We start from the raw sequence: 21,475 nt of genomic DNA, 5'->3' as shown, positions 1-21,475 counted from the left end.
ATATATAAAATGCCAATCTAGTTTCTAAACTGCCTTCACATGACACAGGTGTGAACAGCCATATGCTGTCCCCAGAACACTTCTGTCATCAAGCTCCTTTTAAAATACCCCAAAACTTGTAGCTGTCATGGTCAGAGACCGATGCAATGGCACAAAATGCTGAAGAATTCTCATCAACTCATGTTTTGACCATTTGGGGAAACTGTTTCAGGAAAACACTCTGCAGCCCATCCAGCTGGCTTTATCATCAACCATGTTCACACAAATGAGAGGCATGCAGCTCCCCTTACCTGTGATACAGAGAAAGGGATGGAAGGCCCAACTTTGCTTAACACTCAGGAGTGAAGGTCCACTAGCACAGAAAGTGTTAAATTAAAAGCCAAGAGCAAATTTTAGGTTTGCTGATCGAGAAAGTGGTGGGACAGATCTGTGACCTTCCAAGACACGAGTTAACTAATCCCATGCACGGAGGATTCATCTCCACAGTGTGACCTCACTCCTGGCCATAATGGTATAGTTTCCATTGTAAGCTGCAGGGAGGGTCTATGCTTTTATTTTTTGTAGAATGCTCAGTCATTTTAGCTGCTTCATGTAATAAGCAGACAAAGAAGCTTCAACTGCTTTTGGAAGCCAGCAAGAACCTTTTTCTTTCTTGAGGAGAGCACCTGAAGTTTGGCCTGCCGTCTGCCACACGAAAAAGCGGAAAGTGTTTGGGCAATTTTAGTATAAGAAAAGGAACTGGGGAGGAAAGAAGGCACAAATAAAATGGAATCATTTGTAGAAAATAAAAAGGGATTTTTCTCCCTCTCCTATATTACTAGAATTTGGAGTCATAACACTAGAACCTGCTGGGGTCACCCAATGAAACGGCATGTTGTAAGATTCAGGGCGGTAGAAAGTCCTTCACAGAGCGCATAGAACCTGCTCCCATAAGAGGTACTGATGGCCACCCACTTGGATGGTTTTAAAAGGGGATTAGACAAATTCATGGAGGGGCCCAAGGCTGTCAACAGCTGCAAGCCCCCATGGCAATGCTGTGCCTCGCCTATCAGAGGCAGGATTCCTCTGAAGACCAGTTGCTGGGAATCACAAGTGGGGAGAGGGCTGCGACGTTCACCTTGTGGGCTTCCTATGGGGTATCTGACTGGCCATTGTGAGAACAGAATGCTGGACTAGATGGGGCCCCCTTGGCCTGAACCGGCTGCTACAGGGCTTTTCATAGGTTGTTTCACACGACACAAACACTCACTTGTGGAATTTGCTGCCACAAGGTACAGGGGTGGTCACTGGCTTAGCTGGCATTACAAGGCTATTATACAACAACCTGGGAGGATGGGCCTGTTGGCTACGATGGCTAAATGGAGCCTGTTGTGTAAAAGCCATGTGCCACTGAATGGAGGCTGCTGGAGGGCAACAGGGAGCCAGGATGCTGGACTAAGATGGACCTTCAGTCTGACCCGCCAAGTCACAGGTTAGGAAACAATGGCTCCCTAGTCAACTGTCAATATGACTTCAAGGGAAATTTCTTAGTGAGACCACTCAAGAGGCTGCCCTCCATTTATGGCTGTTGCCACAGAGTTGGGGGAAAAGACCTTTTCTGAGCCCAGGGTCCCACTGCTAAGTTGTCCTTTTGCCTATTTGGCTTCCATAACTTTTCAGGAGATAATATCCCAGGATTATGTACTTTCTAAATACCTGCTGATTTGTTTACGCCCAGCTTGTGGCTACTGGGTCTCATAATTACAGCACAGCTTTGCATTTTATTTTGGGTATTCAGCCCTATCGTGAAAGTTCAAGTTTTAGAAGCCTCCCTTCCTTTTGCAATGCAAAACAGCGCCCAGAAAAGCATGCCAGAGAGACAGCCTCCCCATTTGGCAAGAAAGCCTCGCACATCTGGCCCCAGCTGGTTCTGTTCTCTTCTGCTGAAGCCAAATGAAGAGCTGTCTGATAGGAAGCTCATTTATGGGCCTACACAGTTGCAGCACACATCTGCCTGAGAACCTACACTTTTGAAGAAGGCTCATGAAGGCAAGCTGGCGGCCACAGTGCTGCAAAACAGGAACCCTGCCAAGGCAGGAGTGGAGACTCTGCAGCTCTCGGCTGCCCTCCAGCTACCACCATCACATGCTGAGCAACAGCAAGCACTTCCCATGCCAGGCACTCTGCCCGTGGAAAGAGGCAAGCTTTGTGTTTGCTCCCCACCCAGCCCCCCGAGGCTAACCACAATCCTTTGAGAGGCTCATGTATTTACAAACTGAGGCATGTTGCAATCAAAGGGGATCCCATATGACATAATTCACATTAAATGTAAGCAGGCTGACAATTTATAGTGTCAGCCCAGGGTAGGTGGGTAGGGCTGAGACTTGGTAATTATTTAATTCCTGCTTAAACCAACAGCAACTTTGCCTTCAGGAGTGCTGAAAGAGCAGGCCTTGGGGGCTGTGCGGGCAGCCAGCTGATGCCAAGGCCTGGCAACAGGCCAGGACACAGATAACAGGCAGAGTAACTATTTATAGACACCTCACACCAGAGCATTAAAGAGAGAGGGGGCGTCTCCTCCCCTGCAGTCAAGCTCCTAGTCCAGAAAGAGGGCAGCTTTTGAGGGAGACACCTCAACCCCCCACCCACTCTGGCGCAAGAAACCCGTATCACAATGGAAAACCGCACAGACCATCCACTTCAGCACTGGCAGTGGGGTGGGAGTCTGCAACAGAACAGAACCCCTGCTGTTTGTGAGCCAGAAGCACCCACTGGAAGGTCAGCAAAGGACTTCTTAGTGCCCCAAAGTGGCTCTACCTGTGGCCACATTCACACCAGCCATTTATTCCACTATTGTGTGTACATAAAAATGGACTGCCTTCAAGTTGATTCCGACTTATGGTGACCCTATGAACAGGGTTTTCATGAGGCTGAGAGGCAGGGACTGGCCCACTGTTATTCCACTTCAAACAGTCATGGCTTCCCCCAAAGAATCCTGGGAAGTGTAGTTTGTGAAGGGTGCTGGGAGTTGTTAAGAGACCGCTATTCTCCTCACAGAGCTACAATTTGCCATTGTGGTTTAACTTTCATTTCCTCTTCCCAGAAACCTCTTGAGAATTGTAGCTCTGTGAGGGGAACAGGAATCTTCTAACAGTTCTCAGTACCCTTCACAAACTGCAGTTCCCAGGATTCTTTGAGGGAAGTCATGACTGTTTAAAGTGGAATAATAGTGGAATAAATGTCTGGTGTGAATACAGCCTGTGTTGGCGGAGCCTCTAGACCCTAGGTGTCTATGGACGGCAACACCTCGTCCTCTCTTCTACCTCATTAACTGAAACACATTAAAACCAGGGTGCACTGGGAGTAGGAAATAAGATGGTTAAACCAAGCTGATCTCATCCTCATCAGCTGTGGGCAACAAGGCCACATCAATTATGTTGAATCAAGTGCAGCGGCTGTGATTTACAGGGGGCTCCAAGACCCCAAAGCAGCACGCCTGTGCCTTAGACCACATTTCTCTGTCCTGGGTCCTTTCAAGTGCCTCGCTCCGGCTCTTCTGCTGCTCCTGGGTCTATAGCTTTTATCTTTGTTTCCCCAGCATCCAGACCTTAGGGCCACCACAGCCCCCTGGCAAACCCCCCTCCTAACACAGTTACTGTCAAGAGGGGCACTGCTCTTACACAAGCAGGTAAGCCTGCCTCAAGGAGTAACTGTGAGACTATCATGGATGGCTTCCCCAGGCCCCTCAGCAAATGGGCTGCTCTAGCAATACAGCTGCCTTGTTGTGCAGGAAGTCACAACAACAGAATTAAGCCACCATCCACCTCTTTCATTTAGCAAAGCTGCCTTTTCTGGATAGCTCTTACCTTAGGCTGCCACTTCACTTAACAAATTGCCACCTGTAGGGCACAGCCTGCTGAAGCTGGCAACGCTGTTCACTTGAAAAGGGGGCTGGCAAGAGGACCTGCTATACGCCACCTAGCAAAGTTCCCCAGCTGACTGGCACTTTGAACAAGGCCTCCCCAGTGCAAGCCCAACACAGCCAGTTTTGAGTGTCTGTCCTAGAAAGAGGGACCTGGGAAAGAGTATGGATTATCTTTGGGTACTGACCACCCTGCTGCCCTACATTCTCTCTTCCTGAGCTAATGGAGATGGTCTCAGCAGTGGGCTTGGAGTCCCACAGATTGAGGGTACTGGGGGACTTCAATGACCATGGAGAGGCTACCTTGTTGGATGTGGCTCAGGACTTCATTGCCTCCATGGCAACCATGAAAAATAGAAAATGGACTGCCTTCAAGTCGATCCCGACTTATGGCATCCCTATGAATAGGGTTTTCATGGTAAGCAGTATTCAGAGGGGGTTTACCATTGCCTTCCTCTGAAGCTGAGAGGCAGTGACTGGCGCAAGGTCACCCAGTGAGCTTCATGGCTATGTGGGGATTCAAACCCTGGTCTCCCAGGTTGTAGTCCAACACCTTAACCACTACACTACACTGGCTTTCCATGGCAACCGTAGGCTGTCCCAAGTGATTTCTCACCCCACAAGTTCAACTGGGCAAATGCTTTTTTGTCCTGGATGGAAGGATAGTATCAGGGTATGGAGAAACTTACAATAGTTCCTTGTCATGGACTTATAAATACCTGGTAGAGTTTACACTTACTGGGACTCCTAACCTCTGCAGAGCTGGGACCTGTTAAGGTGCTCTGCTCCAGGAGTAGGATGAATCTAAATGGTTTCTTGACAGATCACTGGAATGTTCCTGTCACCTTGGCAGACAATTCTGTCAAAGCCCTAGTCAATCTCTGGAATGACAAAATAACCCAGGCAGTTGCTATGTTCATTCTTGTGTACCCTTGTCCACTGTATAAAGCCAACTCAGCTCTGTGGTTTTCCAGAAAAAGAAATTAAGTAATGAAACAGCTAAGGACAGTTGGAGCATCATTGGCAAGAAGGGACAAAGCAGACTGAGCACAGACTAGAGCCCATTTTAGGGACTGTGCTATGGCAATGGTGACAGCAAAGCACGTTTACTTTTCTACCACTATTGAGCCTGCACAGTCTCTTCCAGTTATGCTGGTTGTGACCTTGACCTTTACAGCCCTAAATGCCTTACAACAGGGCACCTGAAAGGCCGCTGGCTCCGGTACGTTCCTGCCTGCCCAGGCATTAAGATCTGCAGGAGAGAGACACCCTGGCATCATCCGGACACAGAGGAGAATTGGCAGGAACCTGAGAATGACTGCATGCAGACTTTGGAATTCCCTCCCTCAGGATATATATAAAAAAACATTTTCTGCTGGAAAGGTGGGATATAAATATTCATAATAAACAAACACACCACAGCAAACTGATTCCTTCACTGAAGGCACTGCTAATGAAATGCTCCGTACCTGTCAGTCTCCATAGAATTTAAGAGCAAGCAGGGCAATGCAAGGAACACTGACCGCTGCTATGCTGGGTTCAAACTGCCTGCTCACTGCTGCCATTACTACCACTTGCAAACAGAGTGTCATACTGAACATGCAGATGGCAGTGGCATCTGTTAGATGGAAAAGGTGCAGGCTTGGGGAGAAGGGAGTCTCCACAGGTTACAGCAAGGCCTGTAGCTCCTCTTATCCCAGCATTAAAGGCTGAAACATCAAAGGGGTCCCAGCCCCCCCCCCAGTTCTTAAAATGGTAAGCAGAGAATGTATGCTGAGGCATTCTGAGCAGAGTGCAGGAAACCTGCTTAACTAGCATGATCTGTACCAAGAGAGAGCAACAGCTGTGGCATTAAGTAGCTGTGTAATTAGCATCCTCTCAGGTGAGAGGATTCACTTTCTGCTTCCTTGAAACATTTCCAGAGTTTGTTTCTTCCTCATTCTGCACATGAGACAAAGGGAAAGTTTCTTTGGAGCACCATCCCATCCTCTATGTTGCCCAACGGGCCAGGGAATGTTTGCTCTCTGGAAGACCAGCAGGATCTGGCAGGAGCGCAGAGCAAGCAAGAGACTTGTGGGACAGCACCACCAGCACCATCGCTCAGCCTCTAAAGTGGGCAGCCACAGCGAACACGCGCCTGGGGAGGAAGAACAACAAGGAAGCACACAAAGCGTTATTCAGCTGCTTGGGGACAAGAAAGCCTTCAAGACTTCAGCAGGCAAATGGCACCGTCTGCCAAGTCAAATGGGCCAAAGCAAGGATAAAATACTTTGCAAAGGAGCCAGTACTGAGCCAGCTTCCTTGGGAAAAGTCAGGAGGATCTGTTTTAGGTTCGAGAGAAACAGTACACCATACAAATAGCTACGGTCTCCCTGAAGAGGGAAACCTGGGAAAAAGAAAGCCAGCTTTTCAGCCACTAAGGGCTGAAAGCCATGTCAGCAGAAAGGTACACAAAGTGCATGAATGTTATTGCAGCTGGAGTGCTCCCTGCTGGAGAGTTCCACGTGGACAACTTAATGGCAGGCACAAAGGAGGAGGAAAAGACGGTTCCCTTTTGTCTACAATGAGCCATCCAACTATTAGCACAGAAAAGCAAGAAATGCACATCACCCAGAAGAGCCAACGCATTTCTGCAGGATGTCCCACAGCCAGCATCTCCTGAACTTCATTCAACCAGCTTCTTTAATCCCAGGACTGGTGACAAATTTCTTCATCTGTAGATCCAGGAAATGAAGACTATACCTTGTATAGTCTCCTCTAGGAAGGGTTCAACGGAAAGGATACTGAAGGTCTGAGAGCTACCATATTCTTGTCCTAACCTGTATCTACTTTCAGATCTTTTCCAACAGGTTTGCCACCTTGGAAAGATATGGAACCACGCTTGGGGTTGAAAGGATGAGTGCCAACACAAATGCCAATGGAACTCTTGATACGTACAAAAGTGACTGTCTTTGCTATTGGATTGCACCTGTAAAATGCTTTTGGGGAGCAGCTATTGAGTACAAAGTCCCATTAAGGGAAAAATCAAAGCATATTTAAGAAGATTTAAATGGCAAAGAACAGACCCCCCCCCCCAGTACTCCCTTCCTATGACACAACCCTACTGCACAACATGAGCAGGCTTTGTTCCATGCACAACCAATGTGGTAAAGAGTTTATTTATTTAATTAATTTATATCCCGCCTTTCCTCCCAGTAGGAGCCCAGGGTGGCAAACAAAAACACTAAAAAGTAGGACTAAAGTAGGACTACATCACCTGAATTAATGCAATTAACAGGTTGTGGAGTTTGTTAAAAAAACACAACTCCACACTTTTTAAAGCTATGAAGTTAATTATTTGGGACAGTTAAATCTACTGCTGAATTATTCAGTGCTTTCAAAGACTAGCTAAAGAGCCTTTCTCTTCTCTGTCATGTCTGAATGGTTCCATCTTGCATTTCTTTACCTTTTGCATCCAACACATCTGCCTTCACTTTCTGCCACTGAAGCTACACAAGGGGATGCTTGCCGAGTTCTTATCAGGGCCACAAAGGCCATCTCAACAGCACTGAAACCATCAGGCAACCTACTCAAGGAGGGAGATCTCGCGTTTCTCTTGGCTGCTACTGCTTGCCAGTCTCTCACACACATTTCTGGCACCATTTCAGCAGTACATGGAGCCAAAAAGTAGCCGCTTGAAAAGCAAATGGCAAAAAGGCAGAGTAAGGAGGATTGCAAGCATGATAAGCCTTGCGCTCTCTCACCCAGGCAGCATCTGGAGAGGATTTTCTCCAGCAGAGAGGCAAGAACTCGATTACATCCAGTTAACTGCACTCTAAACTGATTATGCATGTGCCAGGCTAATGGATTACATTAGCAAGAGGAAAAATAACATCCCACCAATCTCCATTTTACAAGACACAACTTGAGATTCTGAAAAAAGAGTGCCAGCCCTAGGATTGTTCCCCAGGCTCCTAGTCACTGAGACAGAGGCACAAGGGATGAGCCAGACTTTGGTCTCAGGATGATTCTCAACATCCCTGAGTCTGACCTTCATACTCAACTCCTCCTAGGCTAATTCACGTCATGCTTCTCATGCTAAGGCTGCCAACCACCACTACAAGCTAACACCTCTGATCAAGTCACAGCCTGGCCCCACACGACAGCCAAACTGGGAGGGGCTAACCCTGCTACCACTTCATTTGGTCATGGGACTCAGCCTCTTCTCCTTTCTCACAGGTAAACATGGAGACATGGCGTGTTATGTATGTGAAAGCCTCAGATGTCTGAGGTCTCCACACATGTAAGGCTCCAAATCCTTGGAAGAGTTTGAGAGCATTTTCGACAGACAGGTAACATCAACAATGTGATGGGGTTGCACTCCCCCTGAAGGAGCAGGTTCGTAGCTTGGGGGTTCTCCTAGATCCATCTCTGTCACTTGACGCTCAGGTAGCCTTGGTGGCACGGAGTGCCTTCTACCCCGCTATGCCCCTATCTGGATGGGGATAACCTGGGTTCAGTTGTCCATGCTCTGGTAACCTCCAAGTTAATTACTGCAATGCGCTCTACATGGGGCTGCCTTTGAAGCCTGTTCGGAAACTGCAGCTTGTGCAAAATGCAGCGGCCAGATTGGTAACAGGTACCAGATGGTTTGAACATATAAAACCAATTCTGGCCCGCTTGCATTGGCTGCCTGTATGTTTCCAAGCTCGATTCAAGGTGCTGGTTTTAACCTATAAAGCCTTACATAGCTTGGAACCACAATACCTGATATAACGCCTCTCCTGACACGAACCCACCCGTACACTACGGTCAACATCCAAGGCCCTCCTCCGGATGCCTACTCCAAGAGAAGCTGGGAGTCTGGCAACAAGGGAGAGGACCTTCTCAGTGGTGGCCCCCAAATTATGGAATGATCTCCCTGACGAGGTGCACCTGGCACCAACACTTATCTTTTCGGCACTAGGTCAAGACTTTCCTCTTCTCCCAGGCATTTTAGCATGTGTTTTTAAATTGCTTTTTAAAAATGTGTTTTTAAATTTGTATATTTGTTTTTAATGTTTTTAATTGTTGTAAACCACCCCGAGAGCTTTGGCTCTGGGGCAGTATACAAATGCAATAAACAAACAAACAAACAAGATGCTCACTGCACTGCCAAGGAGATCTATTGCACTGGCCCAGCAACTGCCTTTTCCATTCCCCACCCATCTAGTGCTCATTGCTAACATGGCTCTGCAGGCCAGCTGTGGTTCCAACCAGGTCAAGTGGCCTCTTCACACACAATAGCACACATCATGAGAGTCTCCTCCAGCGGCCACCCCTGGCAAACTCACTTAGGCCTGATTGGTCTCATCAGCACTTGCAGCTGTGTCTCAGTGACAGGTGACTCAGCTCTCCTGAAACTTGGCAACAGGAGACTCTGGGTCCCAGTCAAGAAGCAGCTGAGAGAGGGGGAGCAAGAGTGCACCCAGCACCAATGCCTGGCACTATAACCAAAAGGACAACTCCCTTCAGGGAACAGGGGGAGGGACAGAGAGAAGCAAAATAGGTAGAGCACGGAAGACAGCTGGGCAAGGGAGTGGAAGGTACATGAAGTGGAGCGGCTTAGATTTATGGCAATTTGTACCTGATTGTTCATACTAAAGCCATTATGGGATGATTAGAGAAAAAGGTGAAGCTTTAAGTCCAGTGAAAATCAATAGAAATGTCTGGAGCAATTCTGCCGCGCAAGTGAAAGGACTATTTACTGTATATGCAGAGCTTCTCGGTTTCAAGCCTACATGGATGGGGTGGGGGGGTGGGGGGCAGAACTTTGCAGATGGAGAGGCAAGACGGAGCAGCAAGGATCTGGCAAAGCAGGAGAACAACCTGCCAAGCAACTGCAACCCCTCTGCTGCAGGTACGCCAGTTTTACACTCCCCAAGGAGCAATGGCGGAAGTGAAGCCCCCAGCACCCCCCCTCCCTTCTAGACTCGGGTTGCCAGGGGTGAGCTGACAGAGGGAGGAGCTGCTCTATGGGTAGCAGTATCTGCTGCCAGCTAGGAAGAAATGAAACCAAACTGGTGTTGGAGGCAAGCAGCAATTGCTTCTCTGCACCCTCCCACCCAAGAGGAAAAGCATGTGAGAAACGGGTCTGCCTTACCTTGTAGAGTTTCAGGCTGGCCTCATGCCTGGAGTTTGCTGTGTGGAGACGCAGCTTCTCCAAGCTGTTGGTATAATAGTCACAGGCATTGCATTTCAAATGCACGGGGTTTCCAATCGCCACACACTTGAGCCTCCACTCGTTGGCCTTGCCCCCCTCCTTGATATGTGCCACCAGCTGGTACTTCTGCACATGCTTGTCAGTCTTGCAGTGGAGCTGGAAATTGGCCTTGAGCTGCGTGTTGTAGCGGCACAGCTTGCACTGGTAAGAGTCCCCCATCGCAGCCTTCCATTCCTCCTCAGGCAGGCTGCGCTCCACATTCATGTGCAGACCCAGCAGGTCCAAATTGTCTGTGGTGAACTTGTTGCACACAGCACACTGGAAAAGCTTCAGCGAAGGGTCACTGGTCTGCGTGAACGTCTCCCCCAGGTTCATTAGCTCCTCAGACACCAGCTGCCCACCCCCAAGCCGCATGTCCAGGGGGATCTCTCCACCCACTGCACAGAGAAAGAAGAAAGTCAGTCAGCAAAGCTCTGCAGAAACAAGCAGGGTGGAGCACACTGACTCCCACTCCAGAACCAGCAGGGCATCTAGAAGGGTCCTGGGCCAAGAAAGCCCCCACAGGCCTTGAGACCGAAGGCTTGGGCTAGGCGTGGGGTGAGTCACACTGGAAACGCAACCCCACTTTTACCCTTTTAATCCCCAAGGGCATAATGGAAATTGGAAAGAACCTGGGAAATATTTTCTCCCTCATAATAAAGTAAAATACAGTATTTTTTTTAAAAAATCAAAAAAGTTGCAGTCAATTCACTGTAGCAAACCTCTGAGATCAAAGTGAGTGTCATTAGCGATCAGCCGTCCTACTGTGTTTGATGGGACTCTTAGTAAGCAGGTACCATCTTTAGCATGATGTTGGGAAAGTACTTTGAAACACTGCTGAACATGAACATCTGCATGCATTTGTGCTCATCAAAGAGCACGCCAAGCACAGTGCCCTGGCCACACGGACACGCGGCCTGTGCCCAACACAGCCTCCAGCATCTCGCCCCACGTGCACCAAGTCAGTCATCTGCTACATCAGGTTGCGGAACCCTTCTCAGCCCAACGGCCACATCTGGAAAACCCTCCAAGGGCCAAATGCCCATGGTGAGCGGGGCCAGAGGGAAAAGTGGGCGGAGCAACAAATGTAAATTTGACCTTTGTACAACAGGGTGCTTTCTACACATACTCCTCTTGACTTTCCAGCCAGACAAGCAAAAGGCATCGCAAAAGTTCACGGACACATTTCACCCGGGCAAAAACACTCTGCATGGTCTGGGGAAAGTTCTGAGGGCCACAGAGAGAGGCCTGGAGGGCCACATTTGACCCTGGGTCTGATGTTTACCACTCCTGTACTACATCAAGTGAAGTTAAACTCCCCCTCCACCCCCAAATCAAGGAACAAAACCAAACATATGAAAGACTTGAGAAACTCATTTCAAATGTCTGAATTCCTTGTATTTTTGAAGTACATTAAGCTCAAAGTGAAAGTTCGGGATCAGAGACTACAGATCTTCCAGACAAGTACTTTTACATTTAATATATACACTAACTACCATTTTATGTGTTAAGTTATACGAAACAACTTCCTGTTCCTAAAGTAGTAAAGTACATTTGCATCTGATAAGACATCTGTTGTCTTACTCCTCTCCTCCTGCTGCCAAGTCCACTCCAATCCCCCAAAACTCTCCCATGGTTTCGAAATGTCTAGCAATTTTGCAGTCTCTAAGCAGAATCCCCCTGCCACAACCTTAGTTCAGTGCCCTTTGGGTGCCCCAAATTCAGGAAGGAATTCACACTAGTCCTCATCAGGAATACATTAGTGTAATTCAGACATCACGGCAAAGCATGGTTAAGGAAGCTTAACTATTGCTTAGTGTCATGTCTGAACTGGCAAACCACAGCTATAGCCATTGAGCTGCATTGCAAAGAAGGCAGTGGACCGCTGAAGTAGAAACAGAGGCAGACAGGCCTAAACTAGTTGCCAGTTATAAGATTAGGGCAAACCATGACCTGCAGGATGTCTCAAGTAGCCACTGCTTCCCGGTAGCCTATTTGTCAAAGCAAGATGAAGATCAGGGTTCTGCCTTTTCAGGGAAAGGGAATAAGCAAGGAACGCAGAGCCACAGTTGTACACTCCAGCCAAACCAGAGGAGTTGGGGGCAAGCAGGCAAAGAGAAAACCACCAACAGCACCCCAGACATTCATGGGGTCTAGTGGAGGACTCAATGGCCTATTCTGGGTTCCAGTCCCTGTTCAGCCATAGGCAGGTCTCCATCTCAGCTTACCACCTTTAAAATGGCAACAAGAAATCTATGGGAGACCTGCACAGCACATTAAAAGGGCAGCAAGGAAACAGAAAAAGAGCCACTGAGTGGCTGTGTTCATAGGGCTGCATCCAGTGTCCTCTGTCTGCTACTGCAAGGGCTTGTGCGCTAGCAGACAGTTGAGTTTTAACGTTGTGCAACAGAGGAATCCCACGCAACAGCTGCACTAGCAGAAACTCATTGTGCAACAGACTGCACAATCTATCACGCAACAAAGCAACCTGCTTATGCGCAACAACATTCCACTGGTACAAGACTTTTGCGCACAACCTGCACGCTGCCAAGAGCCTAACCTGGCACTCCACTGGGTATAACCAACTTGAAAGACTTTTGCTCGTCCTCATGCATGCAGTTTTTCCCTTTAGTACAAACTTCTACAAAATCACATGCATCAAGGCTTGACACACATTTACATACATTCACTTCAATTCCTCCCATGCGAGGAAGGCATTGCAGAGACAGCTGTGTGGAAACATCACAATCTGTCACTCTCAGGCTACCCTCAGCTATCTCCCTTCTGTCAGAGCCCTTCAAAACACGAGCTCTTCTCCTTCAGACAATGGCATCTTCATTTTTTGTACAATTAATTCTCATTGCCTAAACAGCAGCAATGCAGAGTTTGGACTCATGTCATTCCACAATGGAGATACCCACTAAAAACTACTGTTTTCACACAAGAGACTTTGAATAAACTACTGAACTATAAATGCAGCTGTTTGAAAAGCTTGCAGTCTCCAGAAGGAGGTATTTCCCTCAACTTCAAAAACAGTAAGACCCAAAGGGAAAGTCTACCAAGTCTGCCTCTGATGCTCAGTTCAAGGGAAGAAATCCCAGAAGCATGATTTCTCTCTCTCCCCCCCCCTTAGTTGCAGAGCAGATTATACTAATATCCACTATATTACATACGGCAAGAAAAGTCACTCATTCCCTGCAGAACTCCCAATGTGACTTCATCTACTGATACGCGAAAGGCAGGCAACATAAAAGGAGACAGTGACGCCCCAGACTTTGCCCAGCAGTCTTCTTTGGGAGCCAACCCTTTCTTCTATACACCCTTAAGCTCAGTCCAAAGTTGCAACCAGGTGAGCCTCTTTTACAACTTTAGATCCATCCATAGAGAGGGGGGAAATTACTCTGCTAACATTAGGGGCTGTGCTGAGGGAAGGTTATCTAGTGAAGACTCCCATGAACTGGCTCTCAATCTCAGCAGGCGAGCTATTCTGAGGTGCAGACAAGACTCCAGTAAGAGGGTGCTGCTGGGGTGCTCCAGCCTAGAAATTACAAAAATACCAACTTCCATGTGTATACCCCCCTGCAGTTCAAAAGAAGCTCAGGCCTCACCGAAGCGGCAGACTCCATTAACAAGAACTACCCATTTTCCACTTCCAAATCTCAGTTTAGCCCTCCTTACAAAAAGACAAATTCATTTTTTATCTGGACATCCAAACAGCCATCAAACTGGCCTTGAAGTTAAATAATTCCAACAAGCTCCTTAATAAGGGGAACTCTTTCAATCAACCCAAGTAGATTTGGACCTGAAAACAGTGTTACCTATACGACTAATGTCACACTTAGTTACAGAATTAAACATAGGCATTTCTAGCAATCAGTTTGTGCTAAGCAACTACCACTAGCATAATCTGGGAAAACATTATACTATTAAACATGCAAAAAGTGGTGTCACAATAAACCCTTCTGAGTTACACATCTTCTAGAAAGCTTATCGCAGATATACAACGTTTTGCTATCAGTGTATACCAAAAGTTCAAACCTGCCTGGCCAATTCTCTTTAAAGATGCAATCATCACAGGGCTCTTACTTTTTCCAGCAAAAGAAGAATGGAGGTATAATGCAAACTCTACCAATACAGAAACGGGCATGACTGAAGCAATCATTACTATGTATAAACTTCAGGCTAAGCTTAAGTTGAGTTAATTTCTTAACAATTGCTAAACAAAAGGGTGGGAGTTATTCCTTATTATTCCATTATTATTTGTGAGGTTTCTATCCAGTGCCAAGGCTCTGCCTCTTGGTTCAGCCTTTCATTTGGATTTTGCACTTTTCCTCCATATACAAGGGGCCTGGTGGCGAGCTGTCCTCATCACTTCACTGATGTTCCTAAACTCACACAAGGTGCAAAGAGACATAAATATGCTGCTGCCTGCAGAAGACAAGAAACTTGAGCACTTCTCGCGAGCCATGAAAAGCCACACTTGCACATCATTACTTCCACCCATGGTAAACCAAAGCTGGCTCCTCCCAGAGCTGGGAATACCCATGCACAGTCCCACCCAGAGAATCACAAGGCAGACTCAGGTCACCTCACCTAGAGATGAAGCCATGGATGCCATTGTGTTGGTGGGGTCCATCTGGAAGCCGCCCATCACGAACTGAGCCTCAGAGGCAGCGCTGTCCATCTTCAGGTTGGGGAGGGTCATGTTCTGTGCCAGGTAGTACTGGTACAGCTCAGCCTCAGCAGGCAGGCTGCCCAGACCCAAGTGGCGGTTGTGCTGCATTTGGCTCATGTTCTGCTGAAGCAGCATCATGTTGTGCATGTGCTTCTCACTGGTCATGTGAATGCGAAGGTTCCTGGCAACATTGGTCTCATAGTCACACACCTCGCACCGCCAGGTAGGTTTGCTTTTTGGTTTGGTGGGGGAGGGGGCCCCACAGCTGCTACCAATAGTAGCGGCAGCGGCAGCAGCTGCCGCTGCCGCCGCCGCCGCCCCAGCAGTGTGGCTGAAAACTTGCTCCCCACCTCCATTCTGCAGGTTCTGCATGTTGTTGAGATGCTTGTCAGACTGCATATGAATACTGAGGTTGCCTTTGGTAGTAGTGGAGTAGTTACAAACCTCACAACGGAAAGGCTTGTAACCACATGTGTAGCTCTCGCCCCGCGCCAGCCGTGGATGGGGCTGCCCGCTTTTGCAGTAGGCACACGCACCCCCTGGCTCTGGGTGCTTTTCCTTCATGTGAGCCTCAAGCGTCTGCTGGTACTTGTAGTGCCAATTACACTTGGGACATTTGAGCGTCTTGCACGAATTGCGCGAATGCATCATGGTCATGTGGCCCCCGAGTGACCGTGAGGAGCCCAGGATCGTGTCGCACTTGGGGCACTCCACCCCGCTCCCCGAAGGGCACTCCCCACCCCCGAGCTCACAGAGGGGGCCCACGTGCTGGTGGTGGGAGATGCAGCCCCCCTCTTCGCTCTCCACGCTCTCATTTGGTTCTGGTACTGGGGCATTGTCTTTATTGGCACTTTCGTCACTGAAGTCAAGCCTCCTGCTGCTGCCCTCACTGCCGTCACTGTTAAAGCTTAAACAATTCCTCCTGTTTGCACCATCAAAGACAAAGGAAGAAGCAGAATTAGAACTAGAAGAAGCTGTGCCCCTGGACAGAGTCTGGAGCACGTTAGGCATTAAGGGAGAAATGCTTTGGTTTGAGAGAGCAAGGTCCTTTTTGCTGCTGCCGCCTCCGCCTGCCGCTGCCCCAGACTCCTCAGGAGGTCTGTCCTCCAATTCATCCTCCAGCTCACTTGTGAACAGCCCTTTGCACCCCTCGTCTTCCTCCTCCTCCTCCTCCTCCTCTTCCTCCTCCTCCTCCTCTTCCTCCCCCCCCCCAGCTGGTTCTACTTTCTCTAAGAGGCTGTCCTGGTCAGCCAGTTCTTGCTTTTCATACTCTACTGCCTCAGGGTCCTTTCCCTCGGAGGATATTGTAGGACTGGAAGCCAGAGGGCCCAGGGCAACTGAGGTAATTGGGGTCTTCAAAGCTGAGCTCGTTAGCCCTCCAAGGTTCAAGAGGGCCCCAGGTGCCAAGAGGCCTGACTGGGGCTGCTCCGCTCCACTGGCAGCCCCAGCCTGGACATCCTCTTCCCCTTCCATGCGAATTCCACTGAACTTGCCATAGAAACTGTGTCCAGGGCCTATGAGGTTAGCTGTGGAAACTAAAGGGTGTGGAAAGTTTTTGTTTTTTGGTTCCAGAAAGCTTACAAGGGGTTCCTTGTCTTTGCCTATTCCTTGGATGATAGCGGAGATGTTCTTATTGCTAAGAATTTTCCGCTCCTCCTCGCTCAGAGTAATCCGATGGTCGTGCACCGCATGCGTCACAAAGGAGCGGACATACCCAAAGGACAGCTTGCACAAGAAACACATCAAGATGGGCTTCCGCTTTCCATAAAGCACAAAGCCATCAAATTTGGACAGGTCCACATTATTGGGAACATCTTTGGATACACAGGAACTTTTGGCAGAACCGTCGCTGTTCAGGTAATCCTTGTTGCTTTTGTGGCGCACATCAAAAACACGGAAGCTGTGCAGGACAGGGCTGACCCCTGCCACGGCTGAGGTATTCGGGAAGGCCTGGTCCGAGCCCTCAAACCACTTCCCAAAGGACGAGGCTATGTGGAAAGTGTTGATGATCTGTGGGTAGACGGGCGCAGCTGAAGTGGCCTCGCCTTGTTTGCCCCCAGGACTGGGGAGAGAGTTCATAAAGAGTGGCGGGAGCGTCCCACCGCTGGTGCCGTTGCCACCCCCACAGGCCCCCCCACTTTGGATCAGCTGACTGATGCTTTCAACAATGTATGCAGAGCCATCTGGCTGGTAGACTATCTCCCCCGCCAGGTTCTCCACATCACTTTCCTCATCTCCCTCCTCACCAGAGTCGCTCCCGCAGTCTTCCGGCAGTGGGAGGAGAGGCTGGGCCCTGGGGCAGTGGTGCTCCATGTAGGTCTGCAAGCTGGCGAAGGAGGCGGAGCATTCGTTACAGCTGACCTCCTGGCTGCCTGGCCCACTGCTAGAACCAGTAGCGGCGAGGGCACGTTCTGGGGAGTGCTCACGGGAAGGAGCCCGCTGGTGGTCTAGGGCCCCGTGGTTCTCCGCTGCAGACGGCTCCATGTTATTAGCTTTGCTGGGGAGGTGGGCGCTTCCAAGTTCAGTCCATGGCTGGTGCTGAGGGAGAGCACACCCATTGTCCTTCCCCGAGATGACCGGCAAGTCACAGCCTTCCATGGCGAGGCCTGCATGGAGCATTCATTGCACCCAGTATGGTTGAGACCTAAAGGCAGACAAAGAGGGAAGGGGGGGAGAGACAGAAGCAAGTCAGTCAAGAGGAAGCATAGACCACATTTCCACACAGCAGTGGTGACGTGCACACAGCCCCCTCTCACCCCAAAAAGCAGCTCATGTCCACTGGCAAGCCTGGAAAATACAGTGGGAGGACAGCACGGATGGGCAGAAGGCCACAAGGGTTCTAAACCCCACCGGCACCACGGCAGCCAAGGCAGCAGGGCAGGCGCTCTTGGAGAGCCCCTCGCACATTCAAGCACGAAGCAAACCCTCTGCATCCCAGAGCTCTTTGTTCCTGGGAACTGGAGATGCAAACCTCTGGCACCTGCAAGGGGGGCACTGCAGGCCCATCCCAGCACCTGCTGAAGGTCGCTCGAGCTTACGCGCTACCTCATGGCTGGGCAGGGATGGCATGCCAGCCTCCTTGATGGGGTTAAACCCAAGCAGAGCTTAGGCTACTGAGGGAGGGATCTGCATGATGAAACCGCAATGCGCTGCTGGTAGGAGAGTGCCATCCATTCGGCTGCTTCCTTATGAAGGCAGTTCTCTAGGACCAGCCACCCTGTGCCTAGTAGACAGGCAACAAGAGGATGCTTTACGCACTGATACTGCAGGCCATATCCTTGTCCTCCCCACCCTAAGGTGTTCCAGCACTGCAGAGGTGTCAGTGGTGCCAAGCATCTCTTCTCACCGGCTATGTACGAGCGAGATCAGGCCTGGTGACCAGCCGCATCTATACTCACAGCAGCAGCACAACCAGATCAGTCAAGCAGGGGGCAAAAGGAATGCTTGTCCAAGCAGTGTGCAATCCTGTCACTTTACAAGCTGAGGAGGAACATCTACATTGGTGCTGCTGCAGACATAAGGTCCTACCACTCCCAAGTGGCCTAAAAGAACGTCCAGTTCTTGCTGCTCTCATCATGTTCCCATTACTTGAAAAGTCAAAGAATCCTAGAAGAGTAGAGTTGGACAGGGCCTATAAGGCCATGGAGACCAACCCGTTACTCACGGGAGAAAGGGAGCCCAGAGTCCTCCAAGCTGACACCAGATGTAAACACTGCCACGATTTCCGTAACACCCTTCCTCTTTTCAGAGCCCAGGGCAGCAACAAGCAGAGTAACAAGTGCAGCCTCCTCTCCACTTGTCGTCCTCACTTGACTCGCCTAAGACTGCCTGAGGCGAGTCACCAGCGCCCCTTGGTAGCCTGCCCACGGCTGCAGAGGCTTCCCCTGGTGGGTTAAGGCAAACCGCTTCTCGACAGCAGCCTTGCTAGGCCTCTCCATGACGGATTTTTCACAGAGGAGTCCCTCTTTGGCCCTCCCTTCAACATGTGCCATCTTGCTCCTCCAGCAATAGAACAGCTCTCCTCTGAAGGGTCTGGAATCTCTACAGCTCTGCCTGCAATCTGGCTGGACCAGAAAGCTCAGCAGCTCCTCCCACAAACTGCCTGCTTTTGAACACCTTCGCACCGAAGGTTCACCTGAGAAGTTTTATTTGGGCAGGAGACAAAAATACAGTAGACCGCTCCAGCTCGAAGGCCAAGAGGACACGACCTGGCGCTCTCAGCAGAGCTACTACAGCAGACATATCCTATTGGCTGTGAGCCGCCTGACTGACAGTTTGGGCCAACAGGGTTGGCAGAGCTGATGGGGCGGGAGGGTTAACAGCCTGATTGTAAAATCAATGTCATAAATGCTTGGTAAGTTACAGGAACAAGCGGGAAGAAGAGGCCGCGATTGATAAAGGACTGCGGCTTTGATGCTGCACTAGGGACTTGTTTATTGACAGGAAAGCCAATCTCCTCTGCAGGCCAGGCCAGAGAAACTGGCAAATGCTTCCCAATTAATTGGTGGGCTCTTTGGCCTCCTGGCTGCTCTGACTCCCCTTCCCCCCACCCAACGAGTTAACCGATGAAGGAAACAGACCACGCAAAAGCTGTCTGGCCAACCTCAACCCCTTAATTTTTTTCCGAACGATCCTCTGCTAACTGACTGGCCCACGTCACATCACACGAGTTGTGCCAAAATGGTCCAGGCTGCTTGGGAGATCAGGAGGGCTTCCATTGACTTCTGGAGCTCCTGGTCACTTCAGAGGAGATGGGGTGGCTGCAGCCACAGGCCCCATGAACTCTCTCTGTTGGAACTCAGCCCAAAACAGAAACTCCACATCTCAGCTCAGGGCCCTGAACATCACACAAAGAACGTTCCTGTCCAAATTCCTTCCATGCATTCAGAACTACTACATCTCTATCAGCCAGTCGTTAAGGAAAAGGTAGCTCTTACTTAAGGAAACAGAAGTCAACTAGTCAGGTCGATCAGTGCACTGTCTGTAAACATGTTTTCCCGTAAAATCAATGATCTTCAGTTAGAGAGAGCAGGGACTGAGAACTTACAGCCCCCCCACCTCCTCTCATCCAAGCCCCCAAACTACCATGCTTCCCAGCTTCAGTTCAGTCCAGCTCCTGGAGCTCTCTCCTCCAGCCCCCTCCCCACCCTAAACTGGTACACCTTGAACATTTTCCACAACCTATTTATGCATTAAAACATGTATGCCTCTTGCTTCTTGGCTAAAAAGGTCACCAAGATGGCTCAGAAATTTAAAATCCAGATACAACTTACCATATGGGTAGCCAACATGGTGCCTCCAGATGTTTTGGACTACAACTCCCTTCCATCCCATGGCCAATGGTCGGAGAAGATGGGAGTTCTAGTCCACATCATCTGGAGTGCACCCTGTGGACTATCTCTGACTTACCACACTAGCAAAAACAAGGAGTACAAAGATAGTAACAGAGGCCACCAACAGCTTCTCAGGGGCGGCCCCACTGTGATGGAACCCTCTCCCAGATTGCATTTGTTTAGCCCATTCAGTTCCAGCATTCAAAAAGGCCTTAAAACTTCCTTTTTTACTATTGCCTTTCCTTAAGAGCCAGTGTGATGTAGTGGTTAAGGTGTTGGACTACGACCTGGGAGACCAGGGTTCGAATCCCCGCACAGCCACGAAGCTCACTGGGTGACCTTAGGCCAGTCACTGCCTCTCAGCCTCAGAGGAAGGCAATGGGAAACCCCCTCTGAATACCACTTACCATGAAAACCCTATTTGTAGGGTTGCCATATGTCGGAATTGACTTGAAGGCAATCCATTTTTTTCCTTAAGAGAGCTCAATATCTCTCTCACACATCTATAAATAACTAGAAAAAGTAATAACTACTACCAGCACCACCAGTACTACTAGCAAAAGCCAGATAAACAAAGGATCGCCTTCAAACTCAAAAGAGCATCCCATGCTTTCTGGAAAAGCATAATATTTGCCCACCACCAAAAGCCAATGAAGAAGGGGCTGAGCAAACCTCCCTTGGGACAGAGTTCCACAATCTTGGTGCCACTGCTTAAAAGGCCCCATCCCAGACAACCCCCCACTTTACACCAGATGGCAGGAGCACTTGCAAAGCCAGATGTTTAAAATATGTGTGGGCGCAAAGTAGACTGTGATCCTGGAGCTATCTAGGGCCCAGACCACTTAGAGCTTTAACGGTCAAAACCAGCACTCTGAATTAGGCATGGAAGCCTACTAAAAGCCAATGAAGCAGGTTTAAGAATGGGATCGTGTATCGCCTGCAGCTCAACCCAGCCACCATTTTGCCAGTTGTATTCTGAATTAGTTGTAGAACCCTTCAAAACAAGCCCTACATAAAGCATATTGCAGTAAACTAGTTTGGGTGTTGCTAAGGCATGAATTACTGTGACTAAGTTGCTCCTATTAAGAAAGAGACTCTCAGGTATACCACATACTCATCGCCACTACCTGGGCATACAAGAACACTGCTAGATCTATCCCTAAAGCACCCCAACAGAGCATTTATTTTATTTTATTTATTTATTTTATTAGATTTGTATACCGCCCGACTAGCATTAGCTCTCTGGGCGGTGTACAACAAAATATAAAAATACAGAAACATCTCAAAATCTCATAATAAAATACAGCATAAACATATGTAAAAACAAGAAATCAGAAACACAACAA

The 21,475-nt window shown here is 49.1% G+C and overlaps 1 protein-coding gene across 6 annotated transcripts in view; it reads right to left on the bottom strand.

The window, feature by feature from the left end:
* The window catches only part of ZFHX3 (zinc finger homeobox 3), a 178,677-nt gene that overhangs the window by 101,187 nt on the left and 56,015 nt on the right, over positions 1-21,475 (bottom strand). For all 6 annotated transcript variants that reach the window (XM_061594327.1, XM_061594326.1, XM_061594332.1 and 3 more), the window contains exons 2-3: positions 14,715-17,440; positions 10,023-10,519 (exon numbers count right to left, since the gene is read on the bottom strand). In XM_061594327.1, the coding sequence (XP_061450311.1) occupies positions 10,023-10,519; positions 14,715-17,415 (3,198 nt within the window). In that variant the 5' untranslated portion in view covers positions 17,416-17,440. The remainder of the gene's footprint in view (positions 1-10,022; positions 10,520-14,714; positions 17,441-21,475) is intronic.

This window comes from Rhineura floridana, chromosome 13 (genome assembly GCF_030035675.1).
Source record: "Rhineura floridana isolate rRhiFlo1 chromosome 13, rRhiFlo1.hap2, whole genome shotgun sequence".
NCBI lineage: Eukaryota > Metazoa > Chordata > Lepidosauria > Squamata > Rhineuridae > Rhineura > Rhineura floridana.
This window is presented reverse-complemented; position numbering and strand designations above follow the sequence as displayed.